Below are 15,005 nucleotides of genomic sequence, written 5' to 3'. Positions count from 1 at the left end.
TTGTTTCTTGTCATGCAGGAGAATTACCCCATTCAAAACAAATAAACCTTTTCAAAATGTTCCTTTGAAACAGAAAGATGACAAAGAATAAAATCACTGCTGAAGCTCAAAGCAGAAATAAGATACTATAATTACTTGGCATCTTTTCTGGAATAACAATACACACTGCTATCCACAGCAGCAGCCAGAAACACAAGCGGCACATTTCCCTCATACTCCAAGGAAACCTGCCACAGGATGTAGCTCCCAAGTCAAGGGCTTTAACACCTGGGCAAGATACACACCTCACATAAATGCTGCAAACCATGTCACTGTTAACAATAGGGCAGAAATACTTTAAACTCGAGGGTGCTCAGCATTTTAGCAAACTGATTAGTCATGCTTCAGTGGGCTGCAGATTCCCTCCTGCTTCCAACAGCAGGATCAGAACTGCCTCTAGGCCAAATGCAAAATGCTGTGTGGTGCCACTCACCTCTCTGCTGAATGTCCTGCGTGTTGTGACATAGTCATTGTAAGCCCGCTCAGCTTTTGGGCTGGAGCATCAGCAGCACTCGGCGCTCGGAGCCAGCTGCGAGCGGCAGCCCCGGCGGGAGCGCGGGGCAGCGCCTGCCTGCGGCACCGCGCTCTGCGCCTGGCACTGCCACGGCAACGGGAGCATCGCTAATCCATCCTACAAACCAGCCGGTCGGGAGCCAGCCCGGGCACGCCAGGTTCATGTGCCACTGCATCCAAATGCAGCTGGATACATCCAATGTAGGAGGGGCTGGCGGCTGCCAGCCTATCTCTGATCTACAGACCTGTCTGCAACAAGCAGCCGCATCAGCCACCTTTTCTCCCGTCCAGACCAGGCAGAAGCCAAATACCCTTGTAATTACAGACCTGAAACAGCAAGAATTACTGCATGTGGCAGTGGCCCACATCAGAAAGCTGTGAACCAGAAGGGAGAGCCAAACGAGAGCAGCTGACAGGCGGCACTCAGGCAGTAATTGCTGCGAATGTGAGAACCACGCAGGCAGAGACACAAGCAAGTGCTTTTTTCCCAGCAAGGATTCTCCACAAAACAGGCTCCAATCCAGCAACCAAACTGCTGCTTCTCGTTAGTTCTTGTACCTTTGGGAGGAACTGAGACTTTACACGCTCTTTGTAACAGTCTCTCTTACATGCCATGGAAAATGAGGTGAGTTTGCACTAACAATTTAATCAGTGGAGTGAGTGCATCTGGCTGATTTTGCCCAAAATGAAACAGTGAATTCCCCTGAACTGCTTTGCTGGCACATCAGCTGTACCAGCCCTGTGCACAACTACAAGCAGCATTACCAGTCCTTCAGTTACGAGATCTGGACTGTGGAAGTAGATTAGCCATGATCTACTTATGTAAATTAGTTTCTCCAAGAGTATCTAATGGCAGAAATTATCTGTTTGCTAGATTACCCAAAGAAGTACCCATAATGAAGACACACACTGCAGAAGGAAGACCCAAAACTGATAAACCAGCAAAGGACAATTCCAGGAAGATACTCTGAATCCATTAACATACCTGATTAAATCTCTTGCTTGTTTTATGGCATCCTGTACAGAAAAGCCTGTGCTGCATTTGGAACAAAAATTACTGTAATAGATCTACAGGCTGCCCCAATAATGACTCCATTACATGTTCCTAACAGCATTGTGTACCTGGGCCACAGCAGGAGATAAAAGACATTACTGGGTTTTTTCCCCTAGTTGGAAATAACTACTGGTTACAACTCAAAATGAACTGGCTGGCTCCATGGCAGGATCACGGGCTACTCTGAAAAGGTTATTCATCATTCTCACTAGCTGTTGGTACAATTTCTAATTAATGCTGTATTCTCCAAATAGTCCTTAAAGCCCTGTATGGTGAAGGCTCTGGCTATCTTGGCCAAATTCTTGAAGACTTGATTTGGCAGATTTTTATTTAAATACCACTACTTTAGAAACAACTATATGCTCAGATAACCTTCAGTATGCAACCTCTCCTCCCCCACATATATGTATGTTTTCTTTTAACTAAAGAAAACAAATGTAATAACTCAGATCTGAAATATTTCCACATTTAGGCCGTTTCCCTGCTGGTTTTACAAGGTTCTTTCCTTTCTTGCTTTTGGGCAGCAGGTTTTGCAAGGACAGTCATATGGCTCTTCTTGTGGTTTTGTTATTCATGAAATCATTGTTTTCTGCCCCAGGGATCACGAGTGGGGTTGCTTCACAAATCACAACCTCAGCATATCCTGGGAGTTGCAGCAAGAACTGCTCTCCTTTCTCCACTGCATCCCCATTGTCTCTAGCTGGAAACACAGCTCCTTGAAATATTCCAGGCAATGCCCCTTTTACTTAAGTACCATATCCCTTCCATGTCAACTGCAGTATCAAACAAAATGAATAAGCAGAAATAAGCAAAACCAAAATCTGGAATATTAATGAACAGTAAAGAATAGTCAAAAAAATATTATGTTTTCCATTGTCAAAAGGGAACTACTTTTGAGCATGGGAGTTACCATGTTTATGCATAATTTTATTTCACTGTGTGCATGATGTTGACTGGTGTCTAACTACGAGTTTGCATTACATAAGCTTTGTGATTTGTCACTGGGTTTTACAGATTTCTTCAATAACAAAAGCATCTTGAACCTTATACTGTGCAAAATGCTAAAACACTCACAGCCTCAGTAATTATCAGAACTTTAAAAAGAAAGGTGTCTGAGGTTTGTGTCTTTGTAGTAATGCTTTTAATAGTTCAAGGGCTCCTTCAGCACTGTGAAACATTAAAAGCAAGTTAAACCAGTCATATCCTAAAATATGGATGCATTTCTCTGCCAAATCTACCTTATCTGCATAAGTCAGCTGCGGTTGCTTGCATGGGTAACTTCACTTGGAGGAGAAGAATAAAACACAAAGCCTCAAACACAATTTAAGCTTCACCAGTGCTAACATTTCAACCATTGACAGATGTGAGGAGCCTCCCAGAGCACATTTCAAAGGCCTCAGTTTCAGTGTTAAGGAAACTTCCCGGTCTGAGCATCCAGGAGCCACTGGCAGTCACACTCCCATCACCTGAGCTGGGACCAAAGCCCCTTCACAGCTGCACATCCCACACTCAGTGAGACAGGCTTGACCTCCAGTTTCCCATAACAGAGTCTCAGATGTCCCAGTCATTAAAATTATTTCATCTTGGTGCAATAACAAAATAACAGCTTGAGCTGGTGCCTCCAAGTATGGACTTGGAACAAAGGAACCCCTGGGGCTTTTATCCCCTCACTGTCTAAATAGGAAAAAGTCTGGGTATCTTCAGCCCCTGCTGTGTCCCCAAATGCTCCTCCCTGTGCCCTTTTTGTGCAAAGGGTCAGCAGATCACATCCTATGGTATCCTCACTGACACCAGGATGTCCTTCCCACTGCCTGTTTTCAAAAAGATATAGAAATATGGGAATTCTTGCCATGACACCATTTTCCGTTCTGCTGGATAATCACAGAGACATTAGGAGATACCAGGGTACACCTGGGCTTACTTCCTTTAGCCTTTTCCAGTTCTCCACGTCATTCCTAAGTCCATTATTACTTTTCTAAATAATTGACTTCCTTGTGCAACACTGTATTGCAAGTTGTGAGCCTGAAAAAGATCTCTACATTCAAAGAAAACAAAAAGCACATCACTTGGGGAGAATTCTTTTTTTCTGCAAACATTTTCAAACCCACATGTGATCAGAAATAATCTTGGATGAAAAGAACAAATAAGCAGTTCTCACAATAATTTGTTACTATTCAGTTTTCAGACAATACAGAAATATCTTCATGATTCAAAAGCAAATAAGCTAATGCAAGAAAATTAATTCTCCCATATCCCTTCAGTTGTATGTGCCAAGCTATTAATACCTCAGCATTTATCTTTCTGTGTTCTTGAACACTTTTCTGGCTCGTGCCTAAGTCTCCTCAGTGCTGCAGAAATGCCATTACTTCAATAACAAAGCAACTGGAAACGTTTCAGTATTCACGTTCTCCAAATATTCTGACTAGAGACACAACAGTGAAACAATTCTGGAATTCATAGTATTTCTAGCTGTATATGGAGTATGACACCATTTATTTTTGAGGCTCATTCAGCTCTCAAATCACTGAGTTACTGATGCCTCAGCAATGTCAAAGGTCTTTTAAAAAGCCCTTCTGTTCCAGCAAAGGCTCACTAATCAAAGGGTTGTGGCAAAGCAGTCCAGTGAGCAGCACAAAGACCAGGGAATTGGCAGACTCATGTTCTGCCCTTGGTCCCACCATGTTTAACTTGGACCAAGCAGGATCTAGTTTGCATTAGGCTCACAGTTCTCATCCTGTATTTGAATAGGCAAACAATGCAATAAATTCATTAAGATAGGTTTGTTCAGATGAATAAAATGTAGTGGTGTCATTTTGACTGTTCCCTTTCCTTGTTGTGCTGCCACGACTGCTCAGGGGGTGAAATGCACTACTGTGGGTGAGCACTCTAAGTCAGCAGAACTGCCTGCATCAGACATAATGAAAATATATAAAAAGACACACAATCCAGTCTGGCATATTACAAGAATAAACCCAAACATCTTGCAACAGCACTGATCTATTGGAATGAACAAAGATCACACAGGATCAACATTGAAATAAAACAAATATATTCACCATCACAGAAATTAACAGGATTGCTGCAGTTAGGAGTAAATTCCCATCATAAATCATACCACAGTAATGTTCAGCAAGCTTTAATAGCTCTTCTTTTTAAATTGAGATGATCTACAATCTTTGTCACTTTGAAGGTCACATGTGAATGATATCATTCCTTTTGGGGTTTTTAAGGATTTTTAGACAACCTTATAATACCCACTTGCTGTTTTTTCCAAGTCCTCTGACTTTTCAGTTTTACTGCCTCTTGCACCTTCTGACACCTGACCTCTGAGCTACACTTCTGACATAGTTACTCTCAATTTTTCAAAGTCTAATTCTCCTCTCACTAAAACTAATGGGAAAAAGGAAAATCAGCAAGAGCTGCACTACACCACGAACATGCAATGGCATTGAGCACATTTAGGTACCCAGCAAACAAACAAATAAAGCATGAAGCATATTACAAACTCACTCTGCCTTGTTCATGGTAAGAAGCCAAACAAAATCTGTGAGATTTGTTTTTACTAAGGACTGCAAGGTCATGGTAGAGATCTGTATTACTTCTGGAATCAGGTGAAAATTTAGGGAGGGAAGTCAGGCAATTCCCCCTTTTGGCTGGATTCTGCACTTCCCAGCAGTGATAAAGGCTGGGTAGGTAACAAGAGTTACCTGGGCATGTCTGGTTTGTACTTGTTTATGCTGACTTATACTTCACTTCTTTCAGACTTCAGTGTGGTGACCAATGTAGAAGGGATGAAATACACATTCTAGCCCAAAAAGCATTTTCCTGCAGTACTTCATGAGAGTTGAAATGTTTCTTTGTTTGGTTTTATTGCATTTGGTTGGGTTTGTTCTGTTGGGTTTTTTTTTCATTAAATCTAAGCAAAGTCTTTTAAAAATAAATTAATCTGTAACATATTTTGTTGCAATGTAAAAAAATATGTGTTTTTTTAGTCATTCCACTGCTGAACAGTATCTTATGCTCCAGCAGAAATAAAATATAGGAATGACAAAAAATACTTGAACAAATAGGGGATTGCTGCTTTGCCTTTAATCATTGCTTTACATGACATTAAAGATAAAGTTTCCCTGAGAGCTTCCAACTGCCTGAGTCAATTCTTCAGAAGTCATCTGCAAAGCATACTTCACAGCACCTTGATCACTAACAATGCCATTTTCTCTCCAATTAAATGAAAACTCAAGCATGGCACTTCAATTCACCTTTACAGTTCTCTTGAACCTGCCCATTGAATCAATACTCAAGAACAGAAAAAGAAGTACCAGTAGAAAGTTGTCTTGGCACTCAGCATTGCCAAAGCCTTTTTAAAGAGTTATTCTTTGGCACAGTGGCTTCAAGAAGAAAATAATTATTCTTCTCTCCATTTCAGAGTGCAAAAACAACTAAGCACACTACTTGATAAGAAAAAAAAAGGAAAACCAAACAAGTGAGGCTGATGTCGAATTTGGATTCAGTTAGTCTGGGATCTTTCTGTCAGTTTTTACCTTCCTGACAGGAAACAAGAACTGGTAAAAAGTAAAAGCTTCAATGCAGATGCTGTGAGAAGATTTCATCAGTCCAGGATGGCAATTTTAGTGAGAAAGAAGTGTAAAATTACACCCAAGTTCAGTACTGCATTCTGTTTGATATACAGCTGAGGCTCCAGCCATTGAGTCAAGTATATCTGAATGACCACCCTAAGAATGAGACTTTCTTCTGACAACTGGTTTTTCACAACAAGATGACTGAAAGTTCTATTATCAAATTGAAGACAACAGCTGAAAAAAAAGGGAGGTAATTTTTCATCACCCCTGCTCAAATATCTGTTTACTTTTCAGTTCCAATCAGATCCAAAAGTAGATCACTTTTCCCCCACCTATGACCTGATAATCTCAATCTATTCCCAAAACATACATGATACCTAAAGAAACCACAAATTCAGATCTGTGGAAACACTCTGGGAGCTGCATTGGGGTTTTAAAGGTTTTTTAAGTAAAACATGAACTACAATAAGGAAAAAGTAACCTTTTCCCACAAAGTAGCCAAAATCCTGATAGATACATCCCAGTGGAATGTCACCCTGGAATGTGAGAGCTGGTTCCAGCAGATGGAGCTCCAGAAAGGCAATGAGAAGCAGCACCAAGAGCTCTAGCAGCTTTCAGGACAACCTGCTCAACGTGGCAAAATTCACCCAGCTCCCTCCTGCACACATTGTTCTCCATGCTCAGAACTTCCTGAATCACAATGCAACTGCAGTCCCTCAGCCTGCTGCTATTGTCAGTGCAAACACAGCACCTGGAGGTCATTTAATGGTATCATTTAACATCATTATTACAAACACACAGACCACCTTTCCGGCCTGGAGTTAAAAAATATTTTTTAAATTGCTGGGCCATCTGTTAAAGAATTATCAAGACAGAGCATGGCAACAAAATTATATAAAGCTCTTAAAAATCACAGAATCATAGACTTGACAGGGCTGGAATGGACCTTGAACATTATTTCATTCCAAACCTGTGCTGTGGGCAGACACAGTTCCCACTGCACAAAGTTGCTCAAAGCCCCATCCAATCCAGCCTTGAGTACTTCCAGGTAGGGTTTATATATATAAATACTAATAGGTCATTTTTGATCATTAGCAAGTCTAACACTCTGGATTTTTAAATCCCACAGGACTTTGTGCTTCAAATGCCACTAGACCACCTTGTCTGGTCTTTGTAATAACTCTAACATTAATATCAATGCCACCAAAAAAGAGCACTATTGTACAGTTTATATAATCTAAAGTTCAGGAAATGGTTTTTCCCATTATAATTTCTCCAGCAGAAATAAAATCTTAAGTAAATGTTTGCTGTCTTCAACTTTAAGATAAAAGGAAAGCCAGAGAAAGAGCACACCACTGCTCCAAACACTTGATGAAGAACTATGAACAGAGCCATTACCACTCTTCTAAGCAGCAAACCTCTTCAAAAACTGCACTCTTAAAAGCTTCTACTCCTGCATAGATTATAAAGCAGATTATTCTAAATGTCTTATGTCAAATACAGAATCCACAAGCTGACTTTTAACGCAGCCATGTCTAAAATTTAACACGCCGTCATCATGGGGGAAGAATGTTATTTGCAGACTGATTCAACTTTTGAAGAAACAACTCTCTCACACGCACACAATGGAAGTTTATGTATTTTAGTGGGAGTGCACACCTGGAATGGAGAAAGTTATGCACCTGCAGCTCCCTCTTGAGGGTGAGCAAGAAGATATTGAGTTACAGGGTAATGCACGTCAGCGTTTCGCTGTCAAGGTGTGTTGCAAGCTGCACAAACAGGACCTCAAGCAAAAGGACCTGGTCTTCCACAGACATGACGCGCTCTTCAGCAAACCTTTGAAGCCCAAAGGCGATTTGCATATAACTACTGAAGGGCTGCTGCGCTGGTATGTAATTAGCGCGAGCTAATGCTCCTGTCTAAGGAAAAAGAAACCCCCTCAAAGTGCAAGAACGGCACAGGTGGACACAGGTGGGCACAGCCGCGGCCCGCAGCTGGGTCAGGCCGGTCGGTCCCGGCCCGCTCGGTCCCGGCCCGCGGGCGGCTCCGGTCGCAGCCCCCAGTGCCCGCCGGGGTCAGCCCGGGCCCCGCGCTGCCCTCAGCGGCTGCAGCGCCCGGACCCCACCGCCCTCACAGCGCCCCGCGGCCGGACCCTCCGCCCCCGGCCCCTCCTCCCGCCCGGCACGGAGCATCCCCAGAGCCGGCGGAGGCGGCGCTGCCCCCGGCGACCCCCGGCCCGGCCCCCGGCCCGCCCCAGCCGCGTACCGGGCGCCGGCGCTGCCGGCCGGCTGGGCGTCCATGGAGGCGTCGCGACGGGCAGCGGCTGAGGGGAGGGCGGGAGGGCGACGGGCACGGCCGGCGCTGCTGCTGCTGCTGCTGCCGGCGGCCGCCGCAGCCAGCTCGCATGGTGTGTGCGGAGCGGCGGCAGCCCGAGCCTCGGCGCATGTTCGGGCAGGGCCGGGCCGGGCCGGGCCGGGCGGAGGGGCCGCCCCCGCAGGTGCGCGGCTGCGGCAGCGCCCGCCCCGCGCCGGCGTGGGGATGGGAATGGGGATGGGATGGGAATGGGGACGGGATGGGAATGGGAATGGGGACGGGATGGGAATGGGGATGGGATGGGAATGGGGACGGGAATGGGGACGGGATGGGAATGGGGACGGGATGGGAATGGGGACGGGATGGGAATGGGGACGGGATGGGAATGGGGACGGGATGGGAAGGGAGCCGCTGGAATGCGATGATTCCCCGGGGTTGCGGTCCCACCGGAGCGCTCGGGCGGGAGCCGGGCGTGTCGCTCCGCACCGGGAACGGCCCAGAGGAACGCGGGCATCGCTTCTGTGTGCTGGGATTAAGAGTCGTTAATTCCTCTCGAGAAAAATGAAACATGAGGAAAACATCATTCATATTTTGCCAAGTTTTCAATTAGCTGCACTCTGCACCTGCTGCCAAGGCAGGGTTTGCCAAGGTACAGCCGTCTACCCCCAGCACAGGAGCAACATCCCACAGGGCTCACACATCAGTGGGACCAAGTTATGACCAAATCACATAAATAATTAGATGTAACTAATTATTTAATTTGTTCATTAACATAAAATTCATAAACAAAATATCTACAATTTTAACTTGCCTCTCCCATTGAAATTGCAAATAGAATTTGCAATACTAAAAAAAAATTGCATTACTTTGCCCATTATCATATTCTAATCGTATCAATCACGCAGCTTCAGGGTTACAGGGATAACAGTTCAGAGGAGATTAACAAAAGAAAGGAACCTCTGGAAGGAAATGAACAAGGTAAAGGAAGGCAAAGGTATACACGGCCGAGGGAGTGGCAGGACAAACAGGACTGGGTTGACATAAAGAAACAATGGGCACATTAACGGGAACAGTGGGTGTATAAGGTTAAAAAAAGAAAGAATTTATTAGCTGCACACTGACAATGTGGCTCGTGACGTGCGGAACAAGGGGTGGGTGGCAGGACAGGCTCATGCTCCAGTGCTCCAAGAGAAGAGGCAGACATTCAATGACTGAAGGATGATTCCCTCTTCTGACACCAGCCAAGAAGTCATGATTGTCTCCACTAAATCAAACATTTTAGCTCAGTGAGGGATAGCAAAGAGTTGTGACAAGCACCTTCCCGTGCTTTCTTTGCCAAAAGAGCTATTTTGGTACAAATGCAAGCCCACGTTTTCCAGCATAAAATACCTGTTTACATACATTCCATTTTCTGAATTGTGAGGCTCACACATTCCAGCTCACAGTGTTCACAATGAAGCCAGACTTCCTGTGTAGTCCTGCACTTCAGCCCATTGTCAGTAGCCACTCACAGCTAACTTAAAGAACATTTTTATTAATAAACACCCCAAAATATACTCTAAATTGCTTTTTACAACTTTTAGAATTATATGTTGTAGGAACAAAGTTGAAAAAGCTAAAACAAAAGAACAAATTTGCTCCCCTGAGCATAGTATTATATGTTTGAGAACAGCTGTGCTTTTAATATCTGACAGTAAAATAAAATAAATATTTTAAGTTAACTGGATAGCATATTACAGAAAATTAGAGAATTCAAAGAGAGGAGTTTAACATTCAACAAGTACTTTACCTGTAGTTTTCAGGATTCAGGGTCAGTGATTTGAACCTCAATTGAATTATTACTGATCGTGAGTCCAAAATGAAATTCATACTCAAAAATCCTCAGAACTGTTTGGAACTCAAGGATCCTAATTTTAAAAATAAGGAGGTATTAGCAGAGCTTCAGTACGTATTAAAAAAATTCTTACAAGGATCTTACCTAAAAACCCACCGAGTCTTTTAAAATTACTTTTTTCTGTGTAAGTGACCACACCTGTTAATGTAGCATCTCAGGAGAGACTGCATTCTATGGAAAACAATCCAAAAGACCTTCTGGCTTTGAATACAAACATTTCAATGCTACACAGTCTCCATAGAGTAAACAATAATTCTGGCCACACAGGAAAATCAGTGTGTGTGGATCAGACTAAGTCTGGCACATACAAACCTGTGAGAGCTGACGATTGGCAGAGTGTTACAGGATCTCTCGCCAGGGCAGATCTCTGAAGTCAAAGGCAACAATTTCTCCCTGTATTACCAGCAAACTAAACCCTCAATTATCTTGTATAAAACAACACTTCTGTTAAATTCTTAATTTATTTCCAGTTATTTGTATAGTCCTGTATAGGACTACAACTGGCTGCTTATACCAACACAGAAAACACCTCATAACATCACTCCTATCTACAGGATACAAAAGTAAAATAGGATAAAATTCTTTTTACTCTGCACAAGGTTGTCTTTCCAGATAGAGCAGTTATGTAATAACTTTGAGACCTGTTAGCACTTACAGAACAGGAAATGGCTTCGCATTAAGTGGTTTGTCCATACTCACTTATTAAATCAGCAAGAGACAACTAGAAACAACATGCTGTCCTCCAGAACACACATCCAAACAATGCAGCATTTTCCCCCTCTATCAGCAGATCACCTGCTCTAAAAACTAATGGTCTTTATTTTGGGTCAAAATCTAAGGTCCAGACAGCTCCAGATGTCTCCATTGTAGCACCACAGGAATTCTGAAGTATTCTGAGCATGGAATGGGAATGCAGCTGGTGTTACTAATCTATGTTTTGCTATTCCTTGTTTCTTTAAAGAGCTTGTGGATAAAAATTACTTCTGTTTCAGGATATTACTGACTGATGGCTTGTCAGCTGATGAATTACAAGTTCCTTCCCACCTTTTCTGGGATAACATTATGCTGTCTTCCCTCCCTTCCTCTTCTGCATCTTTCTACTTTAAGCCTCAGAGGTCCCTGCAAACACAACTCTGCAGAGAATTCAAGAATTCAGTAACACTAACATGGGCAACTAAACTCCACTCTACCTACCACAAAAAAAAAATAAAAAAAAGATCTTTCATTAGGGAAAATCATTGTCCTCTTCCTTCTTATAAGAAAAAATGGATGCATGTGAAAGCCAGTCTTCATTGGAAAATGGAATAAAAATCAAGTGTATTCACTGACATCATACAGAATTCCATAACAAGAAAACACAGAAGTTTACTTGCCAATATTTCAAACAAATATGTTACTTTCCCAATCTTTCTCTTAAATCTCTCTTACCTATAAATTACCATTGTCAGTATTGCAAACATAAAAACATGAGGGTGTGCATCCCTGCACACAATGACTTAGAAAATTCAGGCTAAAGCCCAACTAGCCCACTCAGTACTCAAGTCATAAATTTGCTAAATATTCAAATTCTAAACCAGCCAATTTAAACTTAGGTAGGTAAACAAAACTTTTGGGAAGTTACTGGGGAAATAACACAAGACAACACAATTCTGCCACTGGATCCTATTCCTGTGAAGGTGACCCAAGGCAGGTGTGTCAGGTGGCAAAGGCCACAGACACCAGACTACAGTCAGGACACCTCACACTGCATTCATTCACAAAATGCTTTACATCTCACAGCACCCTCTTGAAAAAACAGGCAAACAGTTCACATTTATGTACTTAAACTTTATTTCTTCATAATTACAGGCTATTGTTAGAATTTTTAAACAAAAGGGAAGTCTATAAATAGAGGCTAATCCCACCTGAACGAGTTGTTTAAAAAAAAAAAACAAAACAGTTAAAACTTCATAAAGTAATGCCATTTAGCTCACAGCAGTGGTTTGTTGGTAGTCTGATAAAAGTCCTATAGTCAGAGTCAGTAACATGAAATGTAACATCAAATGACTCAAAACTTTAAATTCCATAAAGGAAAGCAGGAATATATATATAATATATACATATAATATTGTGTTGGTCCACTGAGTATACATTTTTAACAAAAGATAAGAAACTATGTAATCCAGTTAAGCATATGATTTGCAAGATTAGTGTACACTCATTACAAAGATGTATAAGGTAACTTATAACTACTTAATACTTGCAAAATTTTAAGTTACTTTTTTTTGAGCAGGTGTTTAAATACTCATCTCCCAGTGCAAAACAAAAACCATCCCAGTCAGGTTACTCATTTTTTCCTTGAAAAATTGAAAACCCTCAAACTCATGCAACAGCAGCATTGACAGGTAATGGGAAGAGCTTAAATATACTGAAGTATGGCCGAGTTCTCCCCCTTTGCCCCAGTGCTTTGTGTTGAAACACTTTAATTTCCTCAAAAGAAATACCACAGGTTAAAAGTGCAAGAAAAAAAAAACCTTCTAGATGTTTATGCTGCTGCCATCCATTTTTCTTAGATAGGGCACAAGATTATTGTTTTTGGAATAATTTTAACGAAACTGATTTTCCAAATAGAATTCATTCAAAATGAACAATAAGTTATTTTTATTAAGTTATTTTCATTAACATTCTATCAATCCTACTCTGACTCAGTGACCATTCAGAAATCATTCAGTTTAAGGTGCAACTATCAGTTGGCATTCAATAAATTACATATACAGAAAACAACTGTGGTTAAAAAAAATATAAATCAGACTACCTGTTTTTTCTTTCTATTTTCAATCCTATTTCAAATGGAACTCATTAACTTGCCAGTTCAGCTGCATATTTCACAGGCAAAAGTGGCTCAAATAGCAGTGGGGTCTCACAACTTGTCAGTCACCTTAGCCAACAGCAAATGCACATGAATTTTCAGCTTAATTGCTTTATAAAACAAAATAACAGGTCTGTCTTAAAACCTATGATCATGCAGGAAAAGCAATAAAGGTTTCACAAGGACATACTCTTTCTGATGGAGTCTTCATGAAGATTATGTTAAACCCAACATAAAATCTTCAATGAGCAGAAAAATAATCTATATGCATACATATAAAATAAAGCACTCTCCAACTCTGGTATCACTAAAACCTCTTCAGAAGGATAAAAGGTTTCCAGTGACTAACTGCTTGATGGGAGACAGTCAGCCATGACAGAGTAATTGCTGTGTTCACTTTATGCTCAATTACCAACTGCTGATAGATTACAGTCAAACCCCAATCTCTCTAACTGCATTTTAAACTGATTTGCTTTCAGCTGGGAAAAGTACTTTGCTACTCTCCTGAAAACTTGAGAGAAATTGAATGCTAAACTTAACAATTATTCAAACAATAACCAAAAGGATTAAATTTAGCAGAAACATTCACATCACTTTCAGAAATTTAAAACCTTTCATAGTTTGTTGTATATATGCATTTTCTGATTAACATTTAAATAGGTTAGGTACTCAGGAAAAGGGACAAAAGTTTACGCCAGATAAAATCTTATTCTAAACTTCATGCTTCTGATATTTCCGATTTACTGAGTGCAATAGCCAGTTCCAAGTCTTCTTGTTCTTGCTGTTTTAGTCTTGCCAGTCTTTCTTTTTCTTCTCTCTCACTTTCTCTCTTAGCCCATTCAATCATGTCTTCCTCAGTAGAATACTGCAAGTTTAAAAGACAAAATAAAACAGATTAATAATACAGTAATAGTTATTACTGTCCAAACACTCAGTTTTAGGAACAATTAGTTTTCCAATAATTGTACATATTCTAGTCTTAAAATATTAATTGTTTTGTAGTTGCAATAGACTAAACTAGCTTAGTCTAAGGTTTAACTACTAAGAAGTTTACTGAAGCCATCAAACTGAGGTATTTTAATAAAATATGCCACGTTTCAAATTTTAGTATTAAGTTTCAAAAACGTTATTGAGCAGAAAGTGCTATAATTTAAATACAGTTTTATTTTGGATAAATACCAGTCCATAGAAGAAAAACTTTGAATAAATCAGGAGAACATTTTGCAAAGCACACTCCTATTTGCACTGTAGGCCATCGTGATTCATTAGGGATGAGTTTTCCAGGTGAAAATGACTGCAAAAATTTAGCTGTAGACTAAATTGCTAATTTAGCTGTAGACTGTTTCTGCATGTGTAGGTGACAAATATTGCTGCCAAGAAGCAGCAAAATGATAAGGGTAACTGTAGAGGTAGAAGGCTGGTAGTAATACAGAGAAAGTCAGCGTGATGTGAGAGGGAGAAAAAAAGAACATATTATTGCCATGTATATTGATGAGAACTGACTGTGAACTAAATACCTCTGTTACAATTATTATAAATCAGAGAGAGCTAAGGGTATAATCTTAAATTAAATACAAAAGATTATGCTAAAGTTTCTTCCTAGCAAACATGCAGAAAAGTTAAGAGGTAGGTGAGACCCCTGTCCTCACAGATGTCCCAGCATTAACTGAAAGATTAGAGGTTAGAAACTCCAGGTCTCTGCTTTGAGCTCCTTCTTTGGAAAAGAAAAGCAGAAGTTTTCTCCATATGCACTCAGTATTTTCA

At 41.1% G+C, this 15,005-nt stretch overlaps 3 protein-coding genes across 10 annotated transcripts in view; 1 reads left to right on the top strand and 2 right to left on the bottom strand.

Annotated features, from left to right (window-relative positions):
* Positions 1 to 8,581, bottom strand: part of TTC39A (tetratricopeptide repeat domain 39A) — a 52,192-nt gene extending 43,611 nt beyond the window's left edge. For 2 of the 3 annotated variants that reach the window (XM_021529240.4, XM_085586276.1), the window contains exon 1: positions 473 to 667. In XM_021529240.4, coding sequence (XP_021384915.2) covers positions 473 to 510 — 38 coding nt within the window. In that variant the 5' untranslated portion in view covers positions 511 to 667. Of the gene's footprint in view, positions 1 to 472; positions 668 to 8,451 lie in introns of those variants that run through there. The other variant, XM_085586275.1, reaches the window with a different exon arrangement.
* On the top strand, positions 8,096 to 12,329 carry LOC144246739 (uncharacterized). The gene is made up of 2 exons (XM_085586277.1): positions 8,096 to 8,683; positions 11,386 to 12,329. The coding sequence occupies exons 1-2, from the start codon at positions 8,096 to 8,098 to the stop codon at positions 11,398 to 11,400; spliced, it is 603 nt and encodes a 200-aa protein (XP_085442403.1). The 3' UTR covers positions 11,401 to 12,329.
* EPS15 (epidermal growth factor receptor pathway substrate 15) overlaps positions 12,206 to 15,005 on the bottom strand; it is a 68,873-nt gene continuing 66,073 nt past the window's right edge. For 4 of the 6 annotated variants that reach the window (XM_021529282.3, XM_021529273.3, XM_077785356.2 and 1 more), the window contains one exon: positions 12,206 to 14,106. In XM_021529282.3, the coding sequence (XP_021384957.2) occupies positions 13,960 to 14,106 (147 nt within the window). In that variant the 3' untranslated portion in view covers positions 12,206 to 13,959. The remainder of the gene's footprint in view (positions 14,107 to 15,005) is intronic. The other 2 variants (XM_085586260.1, XM_085586262.1) reach the window with 1 other exon arrangement.

Source organism: Lonchura striata, chromosome 8 (genome assembly GCF_050655825.1).
Source record: "Lonchura striata isolate lonStrDom1 chromosome 8, ASM5065582v1, whole genome shotgun sequence".
In the NCBI taxonomy this organism is placed as follows: Eukaryota; Metazoa; Chordata; class Aves; order Passeriformes; family Estrildidae; genus Lonchura; species Lonchura striata.
The sequence above is the reverse complement of the archived record's forward strand: the minus strand, read 5'-3'. Positions and strand labels throughout refer to the sequence as shown.